Source organism: Podarcis filfolensis, assembly GCF_964270895.1.
Source record: "Podarcis filfolensis genome assembly, chromosome: 4".
NCBI classification, from domain to species: Eukaryota; Metazoa; Chordata; class Lepidosauria; order Squamata; family Lacertidae; genus Podarcis; species Podarcis filfolensis.
In genome coordinates, this window is record NC_139607.1 from 53275387 (window position 1) to 53299252 (window position 23866).

The following is a 23866-nucleotide window of genomic DNA, read 5'->3' on the forward strand; positions in this document are numbered from 1 at the left end:
TAATGTTACATGTAGTTTTTAACTATGAATTCTTTATACAGTTAAAGGAAATAATTTTTTGAGTGTTCTGAATCTGAAGCATCAATAACCGTTTATAATAAGAAATCTGAAATTCACGAGGCATAAAAGTCCAGGGAAATGTTTGTTACTAAATTTCCTAGATCCATTTTTGTCAGGGTTGAGGCGCAGTTTTGGCACAGAAACTGCTTTGTCCTGTATGATTACCTATGTTAGGAGAGAAACAGGGGAAATGTGTCCTTGTTAATTCTCCTTGACCTCTCAGTGGCTTTTGATACCATTGACCCTGGTATCCTGAAGTGGCTGTTTGAGTTGAGGGTAGGTGGCACCACTTTGCGGTGGTTTCAGTCCTACTTGGATGATGGTTTCCAGAGTGTGATGCTTGGGGAGTGCTTTTCAGCCCCATGAGCCTTCAATGTTGGGTTCCTCGGGGTTCAGTTTTATCCCCCATGCTGTTTAACATCTACATGAAACAACTGAGTGGGGACATCTGGAGTTTTGGAGTACATTGTCAGCAATACCACAGACAGCTCTATTCCTTTAAAACTGCAAATGTGGGAGTGGACGTGCTGGACTGTTGTCTTGCTTCGATAATGGACTGGATGAAAGCCAATCAAATGAAGCTCAATCCAGCTAAGACTGAGGAACTGTTAGTGGGTGATTCCTTAGACCGGATGAATGGGAGGTTCCGTGAAAGAGCAGGTACTTGGGCTTGGGAGTACTTCTGGGTCTTACTTTTTTTTAGCTTTACTTCTGGCTCTATTGCTGTCATTTGAGGCTCAGGTGGCCTTCGTGGTGCAGAATGCCTTCCACCAACTTCAGTTGGTGGCCCAGCTGTGCCCCTGTCTGGCAGGGATAGCCTAACTTTTGTCGTCTCTACTCTGATAACCTCTATGTTAGATTACTGCAATGCTATACATGGGGCTGCCTCTGAAGATGGTTCAGAAACTTCAGCTGGTGTAGAATTCAGTGGCCAGGTTGCTTACTGGGGCAAGATGGGTTGAGCATATAATACCAATCCTGACCCGACTCCAGTGGCTGCCAGTTAGTTTCCAGGCCTAATTCAAAGTCCTGAAGTACTTACAGCGTGTATTCTCACTCTGGAATCAAATTTATTTCTGTAGCAGGTCAGTCATTGTAGCTGCCACATAGAGAATTTTGGCCACTTTTCTGATGGCACTTTTCTGATGGCAGCAGTACTTAATATTTCATGTTTTGTGGTTTAAAAGTACATATTGCTTGAGAAAAGAAGAATGCGTAACTTTTTCTAATGGAAATCAGTAGTATCCAGGCTTAATTTTGACTGATTTGTACTACAGAAATGTTAGGTTTGGTTATTTGTCCCTTCAGGCTAGAACAAATTCCTGCTCCAGCAAGAGAGCTAGCTGTCCTCTTTAATAACACACAATACCCCTTTGCAGAAAATATGGATACTTATGGCTCATATAATTCAGATTTAAATTCTGTATTTAAAATGGAAATGTTTTCATTCATTGATAATTATCTGCAGATGTAAAAGATGTATATTTTAATAGTTCTGCTTTTTATATTCAACTTTTTATTATCTATGTTCAGTTATTAGGAAACTTTCTGCAGTGGCATGGAATCCTTTCCAACAAAACCTTACAAGAGTTATCAATAGATGGATTGCTAAATAGATACATTCTTATGGCTTTCCAGAATTCTGAGTATGGAGATGATAGCATTAAGAAAGCTCAAAGTGTAAGTAAAAGTGTAACTTTTAATCATTCATTTATATTGCTAAGCATCCTTTATAAGTGACCTGATTTGCATGTTCACATGAAATCATGATTTAAAGTAAACTGTGACTTAACATGAAGGATCAGCATCCTAGTACACACTGCTCAAAAGTTCATGCAGTCTTGCTGCTGCTGTGTCACAAACAAAAGAAGCCGGAATCCTTTCTGTCATGTCACCTGAAGCCAGACTCATCGTTTGTTTTTATCCATATAAAGCATAAACATTACCCATGGTTTGTTCTTGGCTGACCACCTGTGGTTTGTTTTTCCCAGTTGCCTGAGTCATAGTTCAGAGAACGCAACAAACCAGCTGTGATGTGGCAGAAGCAGGGAGGAGCTTTTCTGGAGCTTTACAGCAATGTGCACTAGAACAGTATTTGATCGCATTAAACCATAGTTTGTTTACATATGATGTGTGAACCAGGCCAGTATACTGCAAATGTATTAAGATGCTGTGCAGTGTAATGGCTAGAACGTTGGGTATAAAAGTGAACAACAGTCCACACTGAAATCTCCATTCAGCCCTGAAGCCTGCTTGAGTGACCTAAGCCAAGTCACTATCTTTTCTGAAATATTTACATAGCACTGTTTTGTAAAAAAAATAAATAAATAGAGAACTCCACATATCCTGCTTTCTTGACTTAGTGAAAGGATGAGATTAAAATGATAGCACTGCAAAAAAGCTTACCACACCAGCCAGCCACAGAAACTGCCAGGATTTATTACTAAAATTTTTATGTTAATGCTTTCTTACATTATCACTTACACAGAGATCACTTGACAATCATAAGAGTTTGGGTTTGTCCATGTTTTGGGTAAAATAAATAAATTGATATCAAAGGATAGCAAAGTTTTTTATTGACAGTTGCTGAAAGGTGATATGAAATATTTTAATTAAATCGTGAATCTGGCCAAGGACTTGTTGTTAATATTTTTGTACAGTATGAATGCATATTAGGTGCTTTTATGAATAATAATAAACAATGATGTTCACATATATATTGCCTTTCAAAGTAAGCTCTTTAAAGGCAGATTCCTATAGCACAGATGGAATTCAGCAAACCAGCAACTAAAACACAAAAACAGCAAAGTCAAAAACAACAGACTCAGAAATTGCTGCTTCAACCTTATACTCTAAACCACTCTTTTCTTCTCAATTCTATAGGTAATCAGTTGTTTCCCTAAACAGTGGTTCACTAATCTTAAAGGAAGTAAGACAATATCACATCTAGAAAACCTCTGTAGATATCTTGTTCATCTTGCTGATACAGTATACAGAAATAGCATTGGAAGCTCTGATGTAGAAAAAAGAAATGCAAGGTAACCTATCTTTAACACTGTTTCAGTTTAAAAAGTAGTGATTGTTTTTATTGTATTATTTTAGGTATTTATTTACCATTTGTTAATTTTATCACAAATTTCAAGATGGCTTTATAAAATATAAACAGGATTCAAAAAGCCATAAACTAGGCTTTGCAGGAGTCTTTCCCCATACATCCCATAAACTGTTGTTAAGTTGAGGGGGGTGGTTTAGGATGACTGCAGGGGTGGGGGGAATCTGAAGAATCCTTTTAAGTATGATAATATTTTAGATTTGTACATAAGACCTTTTGGATCTTAACCAATATTATTGTAATGAAAATTAGCCATGTGTATAGTATATTTAATTTAAAAATCACAAACAGCTTGATGCAAAAAATGTCTTCCTACTGTTTGTGTGTGCCAGTACAGCGTCCTGGTTTATTCAGTACCTCATCATTGCACATCAGACAGTTGAGTTTTACTGCAGATTATTTATTAATCTCCTTTTACATGTTTTAAGACGATTTACAAATAAACTATAAAACAGGTAAACAGTACCAAAATATGTCCTAAAGGTACTTTTAAAACAATACATAATGAACACCTAAGGCAGAGACCTTTTCATAAACTGCTTAGAGGTTTTATTTACAGTTGGGTGCTATAATATTTTCAAAAAATAAAAATCTAGGTGGAAGAGTTTGTTAAAACAGTATCTTCAATTGTTTCTGAAAAGTACAGATGATAAGTTGCAAAAAGCACTAACTAAAGTTCTTCCCTCTCTTCCTAGGGAGAATATAAAACAGATAATAAAACTTCTATCAAGTATTCGAGCACTGGACCATGCTGCAACAGTTGCAAATGATCATAATGTGAAAGAGTTAAAAAATTTAAGTGAAGGGAAATAAAACTTTGTCTTTTAATTCTGGGCTTTAAAAATCATTCCTGAAGTGTAATTTTGTACATATGTAAAGTTTTCTTATATTGTAAACGATTGTTTTTAATACAAAGTGCATTCTTATATACAGCATCTGTAAGAGTATTGATGTCTTCAAAGTGAAAAAGAAGCCAGGAAAACTGCATCTTGTTTACAAAAATTTTATACTACATGGTGGCCATCTAGTCACTAAACTGCCCATTAGTTAATAGGAAATTCTACACTGTAAAATTCATTTAACTGATCTGCAAATACTTATATTCCCATAGTTATATGTTTGAAATAATGGTTTATTTCAAAGTAAGATATTCAGTAATTTGGTAATAAAATTGGTCATAAATATGTGAATATAGTATGACCTGGGTAAGAGTAAAGAAGTGTCCAAAATTGTAACAGTGTTGTTTGAAGTGTATGTACTGGTGACAAAAATAGCTGAAAGTTCACAGCTGCATTTAGGTAATGGTATGGTCACAATTAAAACTCAAGACACTTCATTGTATAATTTTTTTATCCCTTTAACTCTTACTGGCAATATATTTTCTCACAATTTAATAATTCAGATTATTAACCCTCCCCCATGTCCACATATTTGTTTATATCCTGTGGTCACAATATTGACTATTCCAAAATGTTGCATTGTTTAATATTTAAAGAATAAATCCTTTTATTTTTGAGTCATGGCTTGCTACTACTGAGATTAGTTGGAATTCTGAAGAATATTGTCACTGTTGTAGATAGTCTGCTTATCTTCAAGTGTACTATATTATACTTGAGAAAAGTAGAAATTGAAATATTAAATAACTTTGGATCATTGTACTTGATGATGCTCCTGTCATGTGATGTAAAGAAAATATTAAATGTACAGTCTGCTTTTTGAACACTGAATCATTTTATGAATTTATTACATTGATTATTTTCAGTTATAAGGCCAACCAACATCAAATTCTCAGCCAGTAGTATTAATACTACAGCCTTATTAAACTGCAGTTACAGTAAACTATGGTTTAATGGTACACCTTCCACCACCCTGCTAACAACAAACAAGTCGTGATCTGGTGTAGCAGTGCACTAAATCTAGGATCATGTCGTCGTCCCCCCCCCAAAAAAAACCCAAAGTAGTTGATTACTAGTCTTGGTTTATTTGGATGTAATATTAACCCAGACCATGGTTCCCCGCCTATACCCAGCAGCATAGCAACAGTGGGGGAAGAAGTAAAGTGCTTCAAATTTCAGCAGTGTGTATATGCTTGCTGCATATTTATTTATTAAATTTGCTGCAAGCGTATGCACACTGCTGAAAACATAATCAACAGTCTAGCTTAACTGGGAACTGCATACAGACAGCTGGGAAAATCTAATTCTGGCACTGTATCTAACCTTCACAGTGTTAAGTAACTTGTGTCATCCAAAAATAGAGCAAGACTGTCCTAAAGCCTTTCGCAATAAGAAGGTTGAAGGCAAGGGGAGGCAGGGGGGGAAAGCTAGACTGGAATGACAGACAGTTATTTGCAACATTTGTAGCCTGCCTTTCAAAAAAAGTAGGAATGGATTTTACCTTGAAATATTTTTTAACCCTATGCACGTCTGCTGTGAAGAAAGAGTTCAGTGGGGCCCACTCCTAGGCAAGTGACTAAAGGACTGTAGTCTATAACTATTAACGAGTAATAAACTCAAATAGTTACCGTATTCAGGGGTCACAGCAAAAAAATCCAGTGTCGCTTTAAAACACTGCAATAGAAAAGGCTTAGCATTTAGGATTATAATAGTAATATAGCCTTGACAGCCACATCAAACATTCCCAGGAGGTAAATATTTCAACAACAAAAAACATTGCAAAGGGTAGTCTGAAATGCCATGTTTACACGTCTAGTACCATTCAGGAAGGTCCCTTGGGAAACGATGCAATTGCCCCTTGTATTTGATCGAGTGGGTCTGAAAACCGACCGTGGGTGTGATTCATCAGCAGCCAACCTAACTAAAGAGTAAGAACCTGCTTCCAGCAAAGGCACCGGGGAGGAGAAGTGCTTTTATTATGATGGTGGTTAGTCATTTTAACGTTCGCCTTCTGTCAGTCAACAGGACAACAAGGCTCGGCACAAGCGCCGCAGCCTGTCATACAACAGGTAGCAGAAAGAGATGAGGGTGGAAACCCGCTGCTTCGGGGCCTGCCAAGATGAATGAGGGGCGTTTCTACTCGGAGGTAAGCCCTGAGTTCAGTGGAGCTTACTCTCAAGCCAGCGTCCCGTAAGCCGCGGCCTCGGGGGCGCTTATGTAAGGCGCCAAAGACGCGCCGCCGCCGCCGCCGCCGCCGCCTTGGCGAACGGCTGGCACGAAATCCGCCCGCCCTTTCGGCGCTCGCGCTGCCCTCCGCTCCCCCCCTACCTCCGCACTACTTCCGGTGTGGGAGTAGGGGGGGGCGGTGCAATGCGGAAGCGGTGGCCCTGCCAGAGAGGAAGTGAGGCAGCCGCCTCAGGCAGCGGCACGAAGAAGCGCCCCTGGAGGTGGCGGAGGAGCCGGTAAGGGAAGCTGAGCTGAGCAGGAGAGCAGGCGAGACGTCAGTATATATTTCTCTCTCTCTCTCCTCTCCCCCCCCTCAAATCCTCACACCACTTCCCGCTTTCTCCTGCCTCCGTGTAGACAAGCCTAAGTCCCCGCGGTGCGTAGGAAGCCGGAGCCACCTTGGCGGGGCTGGCGAGGGGAGAAGGGAAGCGGCTCCCTCGGCACAAGATGGACGCTTCTTGAGCCGCGCCGACACCCACACGGCTCTTCCTCGGTCTGTCACGGGGAGGGCGACGCGGGTTCGGCTCCTATTTTTATTATTATTATCATTATCATTATTATTCTCCCTTCGCGGGTGCCCGCTTTCCCACCCACCTACTGCAGCAGAGTGCCTGTCGAGGGAGCCGAGCCGTCTGTCTCGCTCCCTCATAACTGTCTGCAGACCGCGAACCTTTTCCGGTTGCTTCGCTTTCCCCTTTTTGCCCCCGCCCCGCCCCGCTTTTTCTTTTCCCCCCTGGAAGCGGGGGAAAGAACCCCTCTAGCCTTGTCGAAACGGCGGCCGGGCATGTTGTGGTGGCAGCAGGCGCTCTTCCTCCGGGGCGAAGCGGGGGTCGAGCTTCGCTGGACTGCCACTCCCCCTCCCCGGTCCTGGGGAAGCGAGAGGGTCGCTTTTCCTCTCGAGCGGGTGCGGGGCCAAGGTGGGAGGTGGGGAGGAAGGAACTGCCAAGGCAGGTGGCTGCGGGAAGCGTCTCTGCACTACTTCGTATTTTTTTATGTATCATCCCCGAAGTGCTGTTTTCACTGCTCGAGACAATCGCTTAAAAAAATAATTTAAAAAAATTACACTGCTTCCCACCCACCCCCTTACTGCTATGATTACTAATCATTTTTCTCTCGGTTGTGTTCTGTTGAGCAACCGATTACCGTACTCGGTGATGCGGTGTGTCCGTGATAACAGATGACAAGGGAATAAACATTGAAATGCTAGAAGCAAAATCACTGCTTGGCGCTCTTCTTATAACAAAGATGTTTTGGATACAATTAAAAAGAAATCATTAGGGGTTTATGAATATGTATGCATAAGCAGCAACGGAGAGGGAGCGGTTGAGGCTGCTTGCTGGTATACTTTCTTGTACAGAATAAATAAAATACACATGGGATGTAATTCATAAAAGGAAATAGGGTGTTAAATTGGTTGCTTCTAGTTTCATAGCTGAATATTGACATCAAGTGCCAAATTACGTGTTATGTGCTCCTGGTGTGCTGCTGATAGAGGCCAGGAAGTCTGATCTGTCTGGGTATGGATGTAGAATAGGTGTTTGTTAACTATCCTGTAGCAGAACATACTGAAGCAAATATAGTATCATTTTCTAGAACTGAGCCCTGATGATCCTTAGCTTAGGTTAAGCCCTGACTGAGCGGTTTGATTATATGTGGAATGCACAATTGTAATGAAATATTAAACCCTTAATTTGTGTTTTTAAGCTTGCTACACTTAAAAACAAACCTAATCTGACTCTTAAGGTATTGTTATTGTTACTCTTATTGTTTTTTAACATCATTGATTAATTAATTGCCTTCTAAACAACCATCAAGGCAATATACACTGAAAATAATTTATAACAGTTAAGGACAGAAAACCAACAAATGCATTTAAAATAAGGCAGAAAACATACAATGTTGACATTTATCCAAGCCATAAAGTCTATCAGAACAAAATGCCTTCAATTGTTTCTGGAAAGTGCAAAATAAAATAAGTTTTGCCTATTTATACCTCATGACCTTATTTGTCTCATTTGGTTCATAGACCATCATAACCTTTGGGTTTTATTTCTGTTTATTTTTTTCTGCTTGTACTTCACTGCTGTGAGCTTTCTTCTGGGAAATGGCCTTTTGGCGTTTGCAGCTCATATGATCCAAGAAGAGGCACAGGAAAACTTGTTAGATGTCTAGCCTGCACTTGATATGGTTTGAGATGCCTTCTTGCAAGTAGATATCCTTGGGAGGAGGCAAGGCAGCATGCTGATTACAGTGAGAGGTTGTAGCACTTGTGAATTGTGCTTGAAAATTGATAAGATAGTGGCAAATTGGAGTGTGTGCCATTAGTGGATCACCTCATGAGTAAGCATTTTTAAAGAAATGTAGCAAGCTTGTCAAGAATAATGTTTCTTTAATGCCTGTTTATCCATTGTAAAATTATGGAGACATTAGTATGTGTTTTGCATGGTGCTGATCCTCCTACAAAATATGATATGCAACCGTAATTAGGAATGTCATAAGATATGGACTACACTCACTTTTCTTGAGTCTCTTGGGATATATTCTCAGAAAGCAGCTGATGCAGATGCACATTTAGGTTGCACTGTGGCAATTAAGAATCTGATGAATATTTAGATACCGGTATATTAATCCATTCCAAGAACTTGCTTGTATGAGAACTGTATTTTTCTCATGAAGCAGTAACATTCTATCAAGATGACAAATAATGTTGTAAAATATTAGATTAATTCAATTTATGTACTGCTTCTCACACAAGAAATCCCAAAGTGAAGCTATTTATGTGAACAGCATGCAGTACGCAATAAAATCCATTAAAACAAAACAAATATACTAAAATATACTCAAAAATCACTCCCCCAAAAAACAACAACACCCCAGCCACTTATTATGGATGAGTATTAAAAATAAATAACCCAGACAATATGCACTGTCCAGATGCATGAATTGAAATAAATACAAAATTAGACTAAACAATAAAAATAAGCCAGTTTGAGAACAGTACCCAGTGAAGCAGTTTTTTTAAAAAAGCAACAACCGAAAGAGACATTAAAGGGGGCATGTTGTTGTTGCTCATTAAAAGGTGGCTAATGATGGGACCAAACATACTTTCTTTGGTAGGGTATTCCATTGGTGACTTCCTCCTCATGCCCCCCCAATGTACCATGGTAGCACATAATGGAGCAGGGTGGTAGACTGTTCAAAGGTTTGGCATATTGCTGTGATGGGTGAAGGAGATTCTTAAAATGCATTGGTTCAAAGATGCTAAGGTTTAAAAGGTTATAACTACACTTTGAATTGAGCCCATAAACAATTGGTAATCAATGCAGGTAATATACAATCAGAAAAGAGCTGTAGCTCACTAGCAGAGCATTTGCTTCACATTCAGAAAGTTCCCGGTTCAATACCCAGCATCTCTAGGTAGTACTTGTAAGGTCATCTATCTAAAACCATAGAGAGTTGCTACCAGTCTGAGTGAAAAATACTGAGCTAGATCAACCAATGGTCTGATTCCATGTAAGGTAGCCATTTATGTTCCAAGAGCGACATGGATCCGTCATGTTACAGTCAGTAGCCAGGCAGTTGCATTCTAGTCAAATCAGAAAAGCCCTTAATTGTCTTTGAAAGCAGCTCACTATGAGGCAGCCTGGAAGTGAATAGGGCACGAGTGACTGTAGCCAGTTGCATTACATAACTTTTTATATTTCATGCAAACATTTATCACAATTTACCTGTAGTATATATCTGTTGTTCAACTGAAGTTGATTCTGTTAACTAATCCTGATGTAGTTCTTGCATCATGGGAAGGATGCTAGAAGGTAGGCATATTAAAAACACATTCCAGCAGAGTTCTTGGGTTCCCACTAGTAGAAATTAATGCAGCTGTGCCAGTTGGATAGGTTAGTTTCATTCACACTGCTTTAGAAATGATGTCTCTGAATGTTGAGAAACTTTCACTAACACTTTTTTTTGTACTTTGTTACACAGTTCTGCCTCTGATAAAGGAAAAATGGCATTCAGTAAAGGTTATCGCATCTATCATAAGCTAGACCCACCGCCATTCAGTGTGATAGTAGAAGCCAGAAACAAGGAAGAATGTCTCATGTTCGAGTCTGGTGCTGTGGCTGTTCTCTGTAAGTAGCAAAACTCTGCAAATACAAGCAGATGGCTAACTTAATTAAAAAACTCCTAATGCTAAAAAATGAAAACAGATGAAGAAATGTTGAGTCACCATATCTGTTGTGTCAGTGATCTAAATGTCCTTTGAATATTTCCTGGTCTTTTTTGCTTAAAGGTGTTTTGCCCTACTATATTTTTCAGAGTAATACATTTTTGAATTTATTGCTATTTCTTGAAACTTGCCTTAAAAGTCTACTTATCCTATTTGTAACATAAGCAGACGTAAAGGTAAACTGTGGCTGTTTAGCATTTTTGAGTATGAGCCTTGGGCTCATCTTTCCTCTGGTACCCTCCAGTGTGCCTGCAGGAACATCAGAACTTTTCACATCTGTTTTTAGCTAGGCAGTTCAGCATTGTGTTCAAACCTGTAACCTAGAAGCTCAATTCAACTGGAAAGCTACACATGCCCCTGAACGGTGTCTCTTTTGGCATTCCTCTCTGCAGTTAGTGTGGTGCCGTTGCAATATAAGAGAAGACAACATTGGTTTAAATAGTATATTCTCCCATAATAGCAACTATGCATAGAAACAAACTTTTGCAATTACTGCAATGTAAGTGCAAGCCTAATTAGTATCCAGAATCGTTGCTATATCTAATGGGGGCTTCCTCTAACAAGCAATTTCCACCAGTAATTGGTTTAAGCCTAAACTTGCATTTCTTAGGAAAATATTACTGCCTTTTCCCATGAGAGAATTCAAATGGCACACCTGGGTTTAAGTTATGACTGGCCAGAGGCTCTTCATGACCCCTGTGCCACTCTGCCGTGAGGAAATTTGTGTTGATGTCTGGTAACCTACTTGATGCTTGAGTTAATTAGCATTCAGTTACCTTTTCCATCCAGCATCCTCATTAAGATAATAACTCTTTGCTCTAGAGCTAATTCTTGTTGGGAAGCTTCTTTCCTGCAACTGGACATCTTGCAGCTGCCTTAACTATAGTTTTTAACTCAGGAGGCTATTCAACGGTGCTTATTTTGCCTTGGAGACTGCTCCCCACCCTGTTCTGACACTGTGGAGCAAAACATCTCTACCTTTCTCTTTTCTGCAACCTCACTATCTCTTAGTCCATGTAATTGTTCAAAACGCCACTTTCCTGGCTCCTTAGCACCCACATTTGTTCCATGTAAGATGAGCTCTGCTCCCTCCATCTGTCTGTGTAACTGGAACTGTTTGAGCTTATGGTCCGGAACTTGGGTAGCCTGTGTAACTTTTAACAACTAACCAATTTACTATTCTGCATGTCTTTCTTGACACTTTAAGCTCCAAAACCATTTTATTAATTTCCCACAGTTCTGTGTAAAATAACATTTTATTTAGATTTATAGCAACATATGTTGTTTCTTAATTCCTCCAAGAAAGCAAGATATTATTATGATTATTTGGGTATAACATAGTGCACTAACCTCAGTGTCACACAATTCTCTCTATATTAAAGATCCCCAAAGTTGTTATTCTATGCATAAGCATGTAAGGTACAGTTTCATGTGTTAATGAGCTGGATAGATAACTTTTTCTTTGCTGAACAACATATCCAGTAAAGATGGAGATAAAGATTTAGTCCTACTGTACTTATTTAGAGGGAAGTGGCATAGGGCTTAATAGCATTGCTTGGCTTGTATTGGAAAGGATCCAGATGTTCTAAGATGTTGTAGCATGAACTATAGCATGAACTTCTGCTTTTGCCACAGCTGCACAAACAGTTGGCAGCTCTTAATAGGAACTTAGATTTAAAATGTATATTGAGCACTTCTGTTAACACACACCATCTAATCTACCATCAGGGGATTTAAATTATGGATGTAGCTAAGTGAAAGAATAAAATCTCTAGGGATGGAAGTGTTCAAGTGCCTGCATGCATTAACACAGCAAAAGAGGGTATATTTACATGCATGTAGGGTAGGTATTTAATATCTCAATCTTTGTAGTGCACTCTCATGTATGTTTACTCAGAACTGAGCAGCACTTAGTTCAGTGGGGCTTATTCTCAAGTAATTATGCAAGGATTGCAGCTTTAGAACATTTTAATAGAATGAGAATATAGATAGATAGGGAGCAGTTGTTAGACTTTAGTAGCTCCTACTCTTTGGTTGGGGGGCAAACTTATCAGATTCTGTCTTAATGTATAAAGACAAAATTGACCTTGCCTTATTAGGAAGGCAAGCATAGATCACTTGTCATTTAAAGGACTTCCAATTTTCCACTTTTATAACTACTGATCAGGCCTCTGTTTTTCTTCATCCTTTAAGATTAGATATTCTGATACCAAGATACTGTGTATTGGGTTTTACAGAATGTCCAGTTGAGTCATGTTTAGATAGCTGGGCAGTACTCTACAGATGCATGTTGTTTTGCTCACAAATTTCTGGTATACACCTGAGCTTTGATTTATTATTGATACCATGGTAGATCTATTTCCTGCAAGTGTATTGATACATGTTTGCTTAAAGAACACAATCATATTTAAAGTTGATCAGTCACTCCGCTATAAGCAGAATCTGGGAAGGGGAGGCAATTGAGTAGAAGGAATGGGAGATTCATGTCTTATGTCAGTTACATTGTGTGAATAAATATAAAAGGGGGGAAACCTGACTTGCAGAGTTGGAAGGGTCCTTGCAGATTAGTTTGGCAAGCCCCCCACAATGTAGGATGCAGTTACAGCATCTCTAATAGATGGCCATCCAGACTTTGCTTAAGCACCTCTAGTGGATGAGTGCCCACCCCTCCTGAGACAATCTTTCCCTCTGTTGAACTGCTTTTACTGTTAGAAGGTTTCTGTTCAGCTGAAATCTGCTTCAATCCTATTTCTACCCATTGGTTCTAGTCCTTCCCTCTGGAACAACAAAGATCAGGCCTGTATGACAGCCCATCAGATGTTTGAAGACCCCTATCTTGTTATGCCCCATTTTCTCCAGGCTAACCATGTCTAGCTCTTCCAGCTGTTCCTCGTAGGACTTTTTCAGAGCCTTCACCACCCTCGTTGCCTTTCCTTGGACACACACAAGCAGTTTTAGCACGGCCTCTCTTAAAATGTGGCATCAAGTACCGGACACAGTATTTCTGATGCATTCTCATCAGTACTAGATAGAATGCAATGTTTACTACCTGTGATCTGAACACTATACAGGTACTATGTTAATGCAGCCCAAGTCTGCATTAGCTTTTAATAGCATATTCTGCCTTTGATTTTCTTTTTCTTTTTTGCACTTACATGCTGGATTTTACATTTATCTCTGTTGAATTTCACCTGTTGTTGCAGCCTAGTGTTGCAGAATTTTAGGATATCTTTTTCTTTTGGCTCTTGATACTGTCTTCTGTGTATTCCTCCCAACTTTCTCATTTGCAAATCTTACAAGCTTTTCCCTCATTCAAGTCTTTAAGAAAATACTGAACAACGCAGTGCGTGGGACTAAACCCTATGATATTCTGCTCAAGACTTTCCTCCAGTTTGATACAGAGCTATTAATGAGCGCTCAGTGGGTAAAAGTGCTCAACCAGCTGTGGCTGCCTCTTAGCTATAGTATTGCCCAGTTCACTTACCATTTTGTCATCAAGGCAACCATGGGAGACTCTGTCAAATGCTTTGCTGAAATCAAGATATACTGTATATGTGACACTCCCATGATTACATACTAGGCTAGTAGCTCTTAGCAAAAAGAACACAAGGTTGATCTGACATTCCTTATTTTTGCAACCCATGCTGGCTCATAGAAATTGATGCAATGTTTTTAGATGCTTATAGACCAAATGCTTAATAACCTTTCTTTGTTCTGTGTTGGGGTGCCTGGCCTGTAGTTTTCCAGATTCCCTGTGTCCCCATCTCAAATGTTCCTATCTCCAGTGTTTTGAGACTTGACTCATTCTCCAAGAGCTCTCATAAGATTAGTCAGTGGTTTTGAGAAAATACCTGCAAACTCATTTAGCACCATGGAGTGTAATTCATTTGGCCTTGGAGACTTGAACATGTTTACAGTTGCTAAGGATTCTCTCTCTCTTGGGGTTCAAGCCTCTCCTTATATCATTTGTCATTCTCTTCTCAGGTAGAACACAGTATGTTTTGTGGTAGAAGATTGAGGCAAAATATGAGTTTGAGTAGTTCTTCTTTCACCGTTTCACTTGTTTATACTTACTGTCTTGTCTAAGCAGCAGACCTGCCATTTCCTTGCAGCTCATTCTTGTCTTATCCTTCCTTTTCGTACAGTTTGGGGTGCACTGTTGTAAACATCCCTGGTTACATATACCTTTTTCAGTCTCCTATATATGCCCTTTTATGTCTCAGTTCATCAAAGTGCTCTGTATGGAGCTTAACTGGCATCTTTCCCTTCTTCTTAAGACTGCCTAATCATGACCAGCATCTGCAACTCTGGAAGCTGTAGTTCAGCAGCGTATGGAGATCCACCCCTGATTTAGAGGAACAAGAATTACCATTAAAAATGCTTTAAATTTGGTTTGAAATTTCAATCCCAGAGAGAGACACCCCTCATTAATTTGTGTGATTATGATGTCACAGGTCTACTTCTTCATTGTGTACAAGTGAGTCTACTGCTACTGAAGTGGATTTTCACTGTTGCTATCAGTTTATCATGGCTGCAAAATCTTGGCTTAGCACAGCAGTAATAAGGATTAGAAGAATGTTATATTTGAGTAGAAGGTCGTGGGCAAGGATAAATTCTTTTTCTTCCCCACATCCCTTGGAACCTTAAGAGTTAGTGATTACTAAAATTTGTATCTGTATTTGTTCTTCAGAAATATGAGTTTTGTCAATTTGTAATCTGTAGTTGGATTCTAATCTCAGCTGGAGAAGAGTAAGTCCTTTCCCCCTGTCTCTTATCCATATGTACACCTACAAACTGAGCTTCAGTTTTATGACATTTCTAGAATCTTTGTACTATACATATAAGCCGCTGATACAGGCAGAAGGAGAATAACTGCAGGCTGTTTTTGCAGTACTTTATTTCTTTGAATTTCACTGAAGTGGAATTTTCCGAATAACTTGTTTAATACAATCCTTTGTAATGGCCAGAAATTGTGTAAAGACCTGTTAAAGCAGGAGCTAAAACAGGATGCTGCAGTACTCTTAATGGCTTCCTGTCCATAGGCAGATGGATGAAAATACAAAAAGCTTCCAAGTCAGACAGAAAGTTACTCAAAATGGTATTCTGTCCAACTCAGTATTTCTGGGGGAAAGCTGAACCTCAGATCTCACCATGACAATGGAAGTACCATGTGGGATATGCATGAATGAACTAAAAACATTATATATATATATATATATATATATATATATATATATATATATATATATATAAACATATATATAAACATATATATAAACATATATATAAACATATTTTTAATATGTTTAATATGAAGTGGAAGAGTCTTTCATAAGTATAGTTCTTTTGCCATAATTTGAATCCTTCATATTTTATAAACAGCATCTGCAGAGAAAGAGGCAATCAAGAACATGTACTCCAAGGTGATGGATGCATATGGACTGCTAGGTGTTTTGAGATTAAATCTTGGTGAGTAAATCTCATTTTGGGAGTGCCCTTTCTTTTCATATGAAAACAGTAACAGTTAAAAGATTGCTCATGCCATCTTGCTGCCGGTACAATTGCTGGTATGTGATCACCACACTCCAGATAAATTGATGATTAGTTTTGTATGTGCAGCGGGAATCCCTCCCCCCTTTTTTCCCCTTGGTGATGCTTGCTGAGTTTTCTAAACAGCCTCTCCTGTTCTCCATCACCAAACAGCAAATCATTTTCAAAACTTTGGTGTCTCAGAGTCAATTAGATGTGTATGACATGGCATATGTAACATGACGAGAGGATTGGATTGCCTTGGGGATCAGAAGCTGAAAGTTCTGATGGCATACATGAGACTCTGGCCATTAAATAATTGTTGGGCTTGTAGTAAATTACATTGTCTCTTCAGTGGTGTTCCTTTCAAGCATATGAGGCATGGTGGTATATTTTTCCTTAAGATATGAAGTTCATTTTTTTTCTGTGAAATTTACAATATGCCATTGGAATCGAGGTTTCTAACATTTCAGTTTACACATACCCTATCAGTAATTATAAAACAAAACAATAAGCATACTCATCCTAAAAGTTGACAGGGTTGCAGCCCAGCACTTATTTAAAAACTGCTGTTTTACTGTTCATGCAAAATCAATTTCTGGAAAGTCTTATGTGCAAAAGTAAACTTTAGAATTATGCAGTTACCTCTCTTTAAAAGTTTAATACTTAAAACAGGGAAATGCAAAAGTGTGCCTTGCAAAAGTTTAAAATACATTGATTGTTCATTTACGTTTGTTTCTTACAGGAGACACATTGTTACATTATCTAGTTCTTGTCACAGGATGTATGTCTGTAGGAAAAATCCAAGAATCTGAAGTTTTTCGTGTTACTTCCACTGATTTAATATCATTACGAATTGACCCATCTGATGAAGAACGCATCTCTGAAGTCCGCAAAGTTTTGAATTCAGGAAACTTTTATTTTGCATGGTCTTCTTCTGGGGTCAGTTTAGATCTTAGTCTTAATGCCCACCGTAGCATGCAAGAACAAAGCACTGATAACAGGTTCTTCTGGTGAGTTTATAAGTTTTAGCAAGTCTGATACCGTGTGCCTTCGTATTTTGAGTTGTTGAATTTCTTGTCATTGCACGTGTTAAAATACTGCTTGCAGTTCTACCTTTTTGAAATAGTACTTCTTCATATAAAATGGTTTTTAATATTTTTATGAGTATTAATATGGGCAAATCACACGCAAATACAGTATATACACAGAATGAACCATTTTGCAAACTCATGCTTAGCTGTTCTGGGAAATACTTTACAAGTGTTAAAAGGAGAAGTGAAAACCCAGTATTCACATTAAGTTCAAATGATTACAGTCACAGATACTAGTAACTTAAAAATATTTGTTTTGTGCTTGTTCAGCTATACACAGAGAATTCTGTCTCTTTTTATAGAATGGTCATTGTTGTTATAATAGTGTAAACTATTAGATGCCTTGTCTGATATTCAAGGTTGTGTACATTTAGCGAATTCTGTACAAGTTTAGCAGAACAGAATTTGAAATTTAGGGAAATTAATTATACAGGATAAGAATTTCAGTACTTTTAGGACTTCCGGGTTGGCGCCATCGCCGAATGGCGGACTCCCTCCGAGCTCCGGAGGGAGTCTGCTCGGCAGGGGCTGGGTTCTACCGCACCGGCGATGCGGGGACCCTTAGAAACCACGGCCACGGAGGCCGTGGACATGGAGACTCGGCTTGCACCGTTAGCGCCCTCCCGACTCGTGAAGGAGCCTTTTTAAAGGCTACGGATCGGGTGCCGGGGAGAAGCGTGGTGCCTTGAGTTTTCTGCTTCCCCTGCTGAGCGAAGCCGCATGCCATCCGGCGGAGAGCGCTGACTTCTTCCATTGAAAATTCGGACTTTTCAACAACAACCCGTGAGTAAATTTGGAAACCGGGCTCAAAAGGAGGAAAAAAAAATTTTTTTTTTTTTTTCGAATTGGATACGAGCGGGGGGGATCCAAAAAGGAAGTCAGTCCCCTCCCTATTGTAAACTTTCCAAAACAAGGACGGGGAAACCAAGACCCAAAAAGGCTTGCATTGCTGATAAAAATCCAAAATTTCACGATGGGGAACTACAAGAACTGTGCTGGAGGAGGAACTGGAGAAGGGAAACGCAACCCCCCCCCCTGGGAACCGGGGCGACTGAAGAGAGAGCCTGGTGAAAGGAGTCGGAGATTTTGACAGCTGTCAAAATAGCTGTCAAAGTCGAAAAGCGGAGTGGATTTTATTATGAGAACTTGGCTGGTTAAATTTGATACAATTTGATACAACTTGTTAAAATTTGGATACAAAATGGCGAATATGGATAACAAATTGACTTTTGGATTAGAGGAAACAAAGTCACAACAATCCCCCTTGAGGAGCTTCGGGACATTACAAGGATTGGGAAAGTGGAAAAACACCAATGGAACTTTACAGGACTGGTTATCTTCTGGGAAAGCTGCAAAACGGAAATAACATCTCGTCTTCAGGGTGTTTTCTTTTTTGTTTTTTTTAAAGGAGACAATAGATTTTTCTATTGAAGAAAGGAAGGGACTGAACGTAAGGTTTTGCCCCTGAATAACAACCATCCCTGCAGACTTACCAAACTTTCGAATTACAACGTTTTAGCAGCGGAACAAAGGGAAATTAGACTACAACCTGGAAAGAACAATGGAGGGAGTTCTATTACAGTTTTATTAAAGACTGAAGTTAAAGTTTTGAAAAATAATGATAATAATAATAATTTTGATTTTCAAAAAAATTTATTTTTAATTTTAAAAAGAAATAGCCAGCAAGGAGTTGGGGAAAAGTTGTGATTTATGGCCTTAAGAATTCCAGGCAGACACTAGGGGTTGATGGTCAGGGGGAAATTAAACCGGAGACAGGGGGGGGAGAACTAAAACTCCAAAGGCTTGCCAACTTTGTTATTTTTTGCTGAATTGGTCTATTATTCATTATATTTTTTTTATTTTCTACCTTTTCTGTTTCTATTATCTGGGGTGCTTCTTTTATTAAAAAATGGAAATTGTGGAATGACATGGGGTGGGTCTTGGGGAAAGAACACTGGGTTTTTTTCTTTTTTTTTTTTTTTTTATTATTATTAAGGGTAAAACAAATTAAGTTTCAATTTGAATGGGGAACTTGTTTGGCCAACAATATGAAAGGGGAATATGGTAGGGGTGGGGGAAGGGGGGAGTCCCGTAAAGTGATATTTTTTGTATTTTTGAAAAATTTTAATAAATATTATTTAAAAAAAAAAAAAGAATTTCAGTACTTTTAGAAAGCAAGTTCCTAAGGAAAAGATAAAGAAAGCAAAGGAATGGATGCAATGATAACGCCTCCAATTTTTAAGCCCAAGTAACATTCTAGTCCTGCATGACTCCATTATTCTTCCTGTGATTAGAAGAAGCAGAATACAAAGTAAGTAGCCTTTGTAGCTAAAACATTTTCAATATTCAACGTTCTGCACAGAATACAAATTTCTTGTACTTGCATGATACATTCATGAAACATGCAGAGCCCCAAGAAGCTGTTCACTTACCTCAATGAATCATCTCTTAACTGTCCAAGCTGCTTCTAATATACTAATGACACTAGATCTATCTAAGCTGGCAAAAATAGTGGAGATTGTGCTTAAAAGTGGGGTTCGCTGACCCCACCAAAAAAACCCTGCTTTTATTTGAACTGTGATCACCTGATAGTTTGAGTATCAGGATTGCTTCTATAGAGAAACATCAGTGGGCCCTTTGTCTACTTTTGGAGTCCCAGACACTTTTAAAAGGATCACCTCCCCAAAAGACACATTCTGAACTGGAGTTTAGTACTGCTTTGGGAATGCTGTGGTCTCTTGGTAACATCAGGAACACTGTTCAATATCTGGATCAGCATATTTATCTGAGATGGGTGTGGATTGCTGCCCAGGGCTGTGACATTTAATTTTCTGTAACATCCACACATGAAATTGTCAGACGCAGGCATCGAGGGGGAAATCCTTTTTCAACTGGAGGTGATTTTACACATGTGAAATGTACATGATTGTTTCAGATTTACGTGATTTACGCTAACTCCACTCCCCAAAAAACTCTCTGTAGTTCAATAACCAGTATCTTCTCTGAAACTGGAAGCTTGCACTGTGAGAAATTCTAATTTATGCTGTCTCTTTATGCTGCCACTTTGCTACTAGAATGTGCAAGTTAGCCAGCCTAGTGAAACTGGAATTTCTGAAATGTAATTTGCTGAATGTTTGTTTTTACCTTTTCCCTTAATCTTTCCTGGACTATGTTTATTGCTTTGAAAGTCATTACAGAAGACTTGCATAATTTAGAATTGTTTAAAATGGCTCTGTGTTCTACTTAAGCATACTTGCTTATATATGCATGCCATTATGTTTACAATGATATTTTAGTCTTCGATGCTTCATATTTTATATTGAAATTCCTCCAGCTAATATTAATCTGAATCACTTCTTCAATAGGAATCAATCACTGCACCTTCATCTTAAACATTATGGAGTCAACTGTGATGAATGGTTGTTGCGTCTCATGTGTGGAGGAGTAGAGATCAGAACAATTTATGCAGCTCACAAGCAAGCAAAGGCTTGCATCATTTCACGGTTAAGTTGTGAACGAGCTGGGACCAGATTTAATGTTAGAGGAACAAATGACGATGGTCACGTGGCAAATTTTGTTGAAACTGAACAGGTATGACCTGTGCACTGTATTGCTGCTTTGTATTATTCTCACTAAACTATACAAATAGTGGTTATGCATTGCGTGGTACAGAGTGTGACATCTAGTTTACATATTTAGCACATAAGGCTATTCCAACTTGATTTCTACCTGCTGCCAACTGCAGTTATTTCGTATATAATAGTCTTGAACACATTGGCTACCAAACCTACATTTGTGGTAGACAGGTTGCACTTCTTGCATCATAACCACGTTATGGAATGGTAATGCTCAGTTGGTGAAAATGAGGACTGTTTCCACAATTCAGATCTACCCCTTTGTTAAAATTAAAAAACCATTGTTGAGACAGATGTGCGTATCTCATCCTTCCAATCTTAATAGTAGACATCAGCACATTTTCTATGACATGCTAAGCCAAACCATGGTTTAGCATGGATGCCTGGCTGTATAGGTTCTCAGGGATGTGGTGGTGGCTGCTTTGCTCTTCCCCAGTTTTTTTTCTGCTGCATTCAGTAAGCTATGGTTTAGAAAATATACATTATTTATTTATTTACACCGTATTTTTCGCCCTATAGGACGCACCTAGTTTTTTTTGGGGGGGGAAATAAAGAAAAAAAATTATTGGCCCCCAGACACAGGGCTGGCGCGGGGGAAGCCCGAGCTTCCCCCGACCCCAGCCCCCAGAACAGCCTGCTATCCGCAAGCCTAGGGAGCCGCGCCAGTCTCCCCAGGCTTGCGGAGAGCTGCGTGAAGGCCGGGCGCGCTCTTCAGCGCGCCCAAGGCTTCGGAATGCAGGCAGCTCTGCGCAACCTTTGGGAGCCCGGCGCGGCTTGGCGCCGGGCTCCTGAGGGTTGCGCAGAGCTGCGCAGAGCCCGGGAGCGCAGGCAGCTCTGCACAAACCTTCGGAGCCTGGCGCGGCTTGGCGCCGCGCTCCCGAGGGTTGCGCAGAGCTTCCTGAAGCCTGGAGAGCAAGAGGGGTCGGTGCCCCTCTCGCTCTCCAGGCTTCAGCGAAAGCCTGTATTCGCCCCATAGGACGCACACACATTTCCCCTTCATTTTTGGAGGGGAAAAAGTGCGTCCTATAGGGCGAAAAATACGGTACATACATACATACATAATGTTGTTTGTATGCCACCTTTCCATTGATAAAACCATGCTCACAGCGTGGCTTACAGCATGAAAAAATACATAATTACAAACATAACAAAAGTAGTCATAAGCAATAAAAGTTCCCAAAGGACACAACCAAATCATACAATTGTTGTATTATTGTTGTTATTATTATTAAATCATAATAAAGTATAAAATAAAGATATACAAAAAAATCAAAATATACAAAAATCAGCGACAACACTCCCTGTGCCAACAAAAAACCCTAAATAACACCCCAACCCAAGTCTGTTCCGCAGCCTCAGCTTTTATATATTTACAAAATGTATTAATTGTTTAAAATTTAAACATTTTGAAGCAATGTACAACAGGGGTTTCATAAAATCAAAACATAACATAAAGAAGAGCATAAAATATAAAATATTCTGCTGTCAGCTGAGATCCAACAGAACAGATTAAGTAGTACACTAATTGCCTGTATACTGTAAGCCATCATTTATCACAATTTATTATTTCCACAGTTGCCTATTTCATATGGATTAATACCTAGATTATGTAGCTAGAAAATGATCTCATTTTTTTCATTAAAATCACTTTGTATTGGAGCAACCTTGCTGCAAAGCTTTCAAATTTCTTTTTTTGGCCTTAGATGATGTTGGGTCAGAATAAGTTTTAATGTGTGGGCAAATGGCATGGAATAATTTGAACAAAGTTTCTGCATAAGGTAACTAATTGCTTAAGACAACTAATACAATAAGTTTTATTTCTCCAACAGGTGATATTTCTAGATGAATGTGTGTCATCCTTTATACAAATTCGTGGATCTGTTCCATTATTTTGGGAGCAACCTGGCTTACAAGTATGAGGACTATCTTTTTTTCAAATTGCATTTCCCCATATTAGTTGAAGTCTTCTACCACCTTTTTCAAGAATCAAAGCCCAATAATTTAAGGAGAACATGTTATATATACAATTCAGTGTCATGTAGGACATAATAGAAAAACATTGTTTAAATTGCAACTGTTTGGTCAGGCAGGAATGAAAGTGGCTTCAAGCCTATTCCTTTTTGCCTCAAGTGACCTTAAACTATGTCGGCTCTTAGATTTATATGATTTTCTTTATTTTGATTGATCAGAAATGTACCTGACAGAGCAATCCAAAACCCTGGCTGGACGCAGTTGATCCACCACTGCACCTGAAACTCTGGGAGGGGCAGGGTGTGTTGGGAGGACAGTTTCTTGGAGTGGGGGGGGTGCTACACAGCTGAGGAACCCAAAGATCCTTGGCACTTTGGGTCGTGGTCTCTGCCCCAAAAAGTTTGGGCATCTTTAGTCACTGTTGAAGGCCAGCAGGGAGACAGATGCTCACCATCCTAACTCCCCCAGCTATCAACGTTTGGAGCGGGGTGGGGGTGGTGGTAGGATTGGATTGTAAGTACAGTGGTACCTCAGTTTTCGAACATAATCCGTTCCGGAAGACCATTCGAGTTCTGAAACGTTCGAAAACCGAAAACTCAAAACGGAAGCCACGTTTCCGGTTCAACTTCCAAGGCGCGTTCAAAAACCGAAGCATTTACTTCTGGGTTTACGTCGTTCGAGTTCTGAAACATTTGTCAACGGAGACGTTCAAAAACTGAGGTACCACTGTGTTATAATAGAAGTGAGGAATGTAAAAATAAAAATAAAAATTCTGAAGCACTATGCTCTTGTGTCTTTCAAAATTACTGCACAGTGTAATAATTTGAGTGCTTTATTAATAAAATTTGATTACACCCAAAAGGTTTGTGGAACAATAATGCATGCAATTTTTTTTTAACTTGAACATTATTTTGTCTCAGGTTGGATCTCATCGTGTCAGAATGTCAAGAGGATTTGAAGCAAATGCACCAGCATTTGACAGGTAAAAGTCCTTTCTTCCTCCCAGCGGGAGCTATTCATTTTGAGTACTCTAGTAGGCAATATTTCCACGAAGTTCTTAAATGCATGAGTGACCCACTGGGAACGGGATGAAATAATACCAGTAACTAAAGGTT

General features: G+C 39.3%; 2 protein-coding genes and 1 long non-coding RNA gene across 23 annotated transcripts in view; 2 read left to right on the top strand and 1 right to left on the bottom strand.

Annotated features, from left to right (window-relative positions):
* The window catches only part of PAXBP1 (PAX3 and PAX7 binding protein 1), a 28744-nt gene extending 23845 nt beyond the window's left edge, over positions 1–4899 (top strand). For both annotated transcript variants that reach the window (XM_083611272.1, XM_083611273.1), the window contains exons 16-18: positions 1594–1740; positions 2944–3098; positions 3868–4899. In XM_083611272.1, coding sequence (XP_083467398.1) covers positions 1594–1740; positions 2944–3098; positions 3868–3985 — 420 coding nt within the window. In that variant the 3' untranslated portion in view covers positions 3986–4899. The remainder of the gene's footprint in view (positions 1–1593; positions 1741–2943; positions 3099–3867) is intronic.
* A 1511-nt stretch (positions 4900–6410) lies between these two features.
* SYNJ1 (synaptojanin 1) overlaps positions 6411–23866 on the top strand; it is a 49457-nt gene continuing 32001 nt past the window's right edge. For 8 of the 20 annotated variants that reach the window (XM_083611235.1, XM_083611231.1, XM_083611227.1 and 5 more), the window contains exons 1-7: positions 6437–6568; positions 10279–10424; positions 15905–15991; positions 16797–17064; positions 20511–20736; positions 22610–22693; positions 23672–23733. In XM_083611235.1, coding sequence (XP_083467361.1) covers positions 10301–10424; positions 15905–15991; positions 16797–17064; positions 20511–20736; positions 22610–22693; positions 23672–23733 — 851 coding nt within the window. In that variant the 5' untranslated portion in view covers positions 6437–6568; positions 10279–10300. Of the gene's footprint in view, positions 6813–8424; positions 8635–10278; positions 10425–15904; positions 15992–16796; positions 17065–20510; positions 20737–22609; positions 22694–23671; positions 23734–23866 lie in introns of those variants that run through there. The other 12 variants (XM_083611222.1, XM_083611237.1, XM_083611226.1 and 9 more) reach the window with 5 other exon arrangements.
* LOC310761469 overlaps positions 23717–23866 on the bottom strand; it is a 34027-nt gene continuing 33877 nt past the window's right edge. The window contains exon 4 of the long non-coding RNA XR_014547516.1: positions 23717–23828. This is a non-coding gene — a long non-coding RNA (uncharacterized lncRNA). The remainder of the gene's footprint in view (positions 23829–23866) is intronic.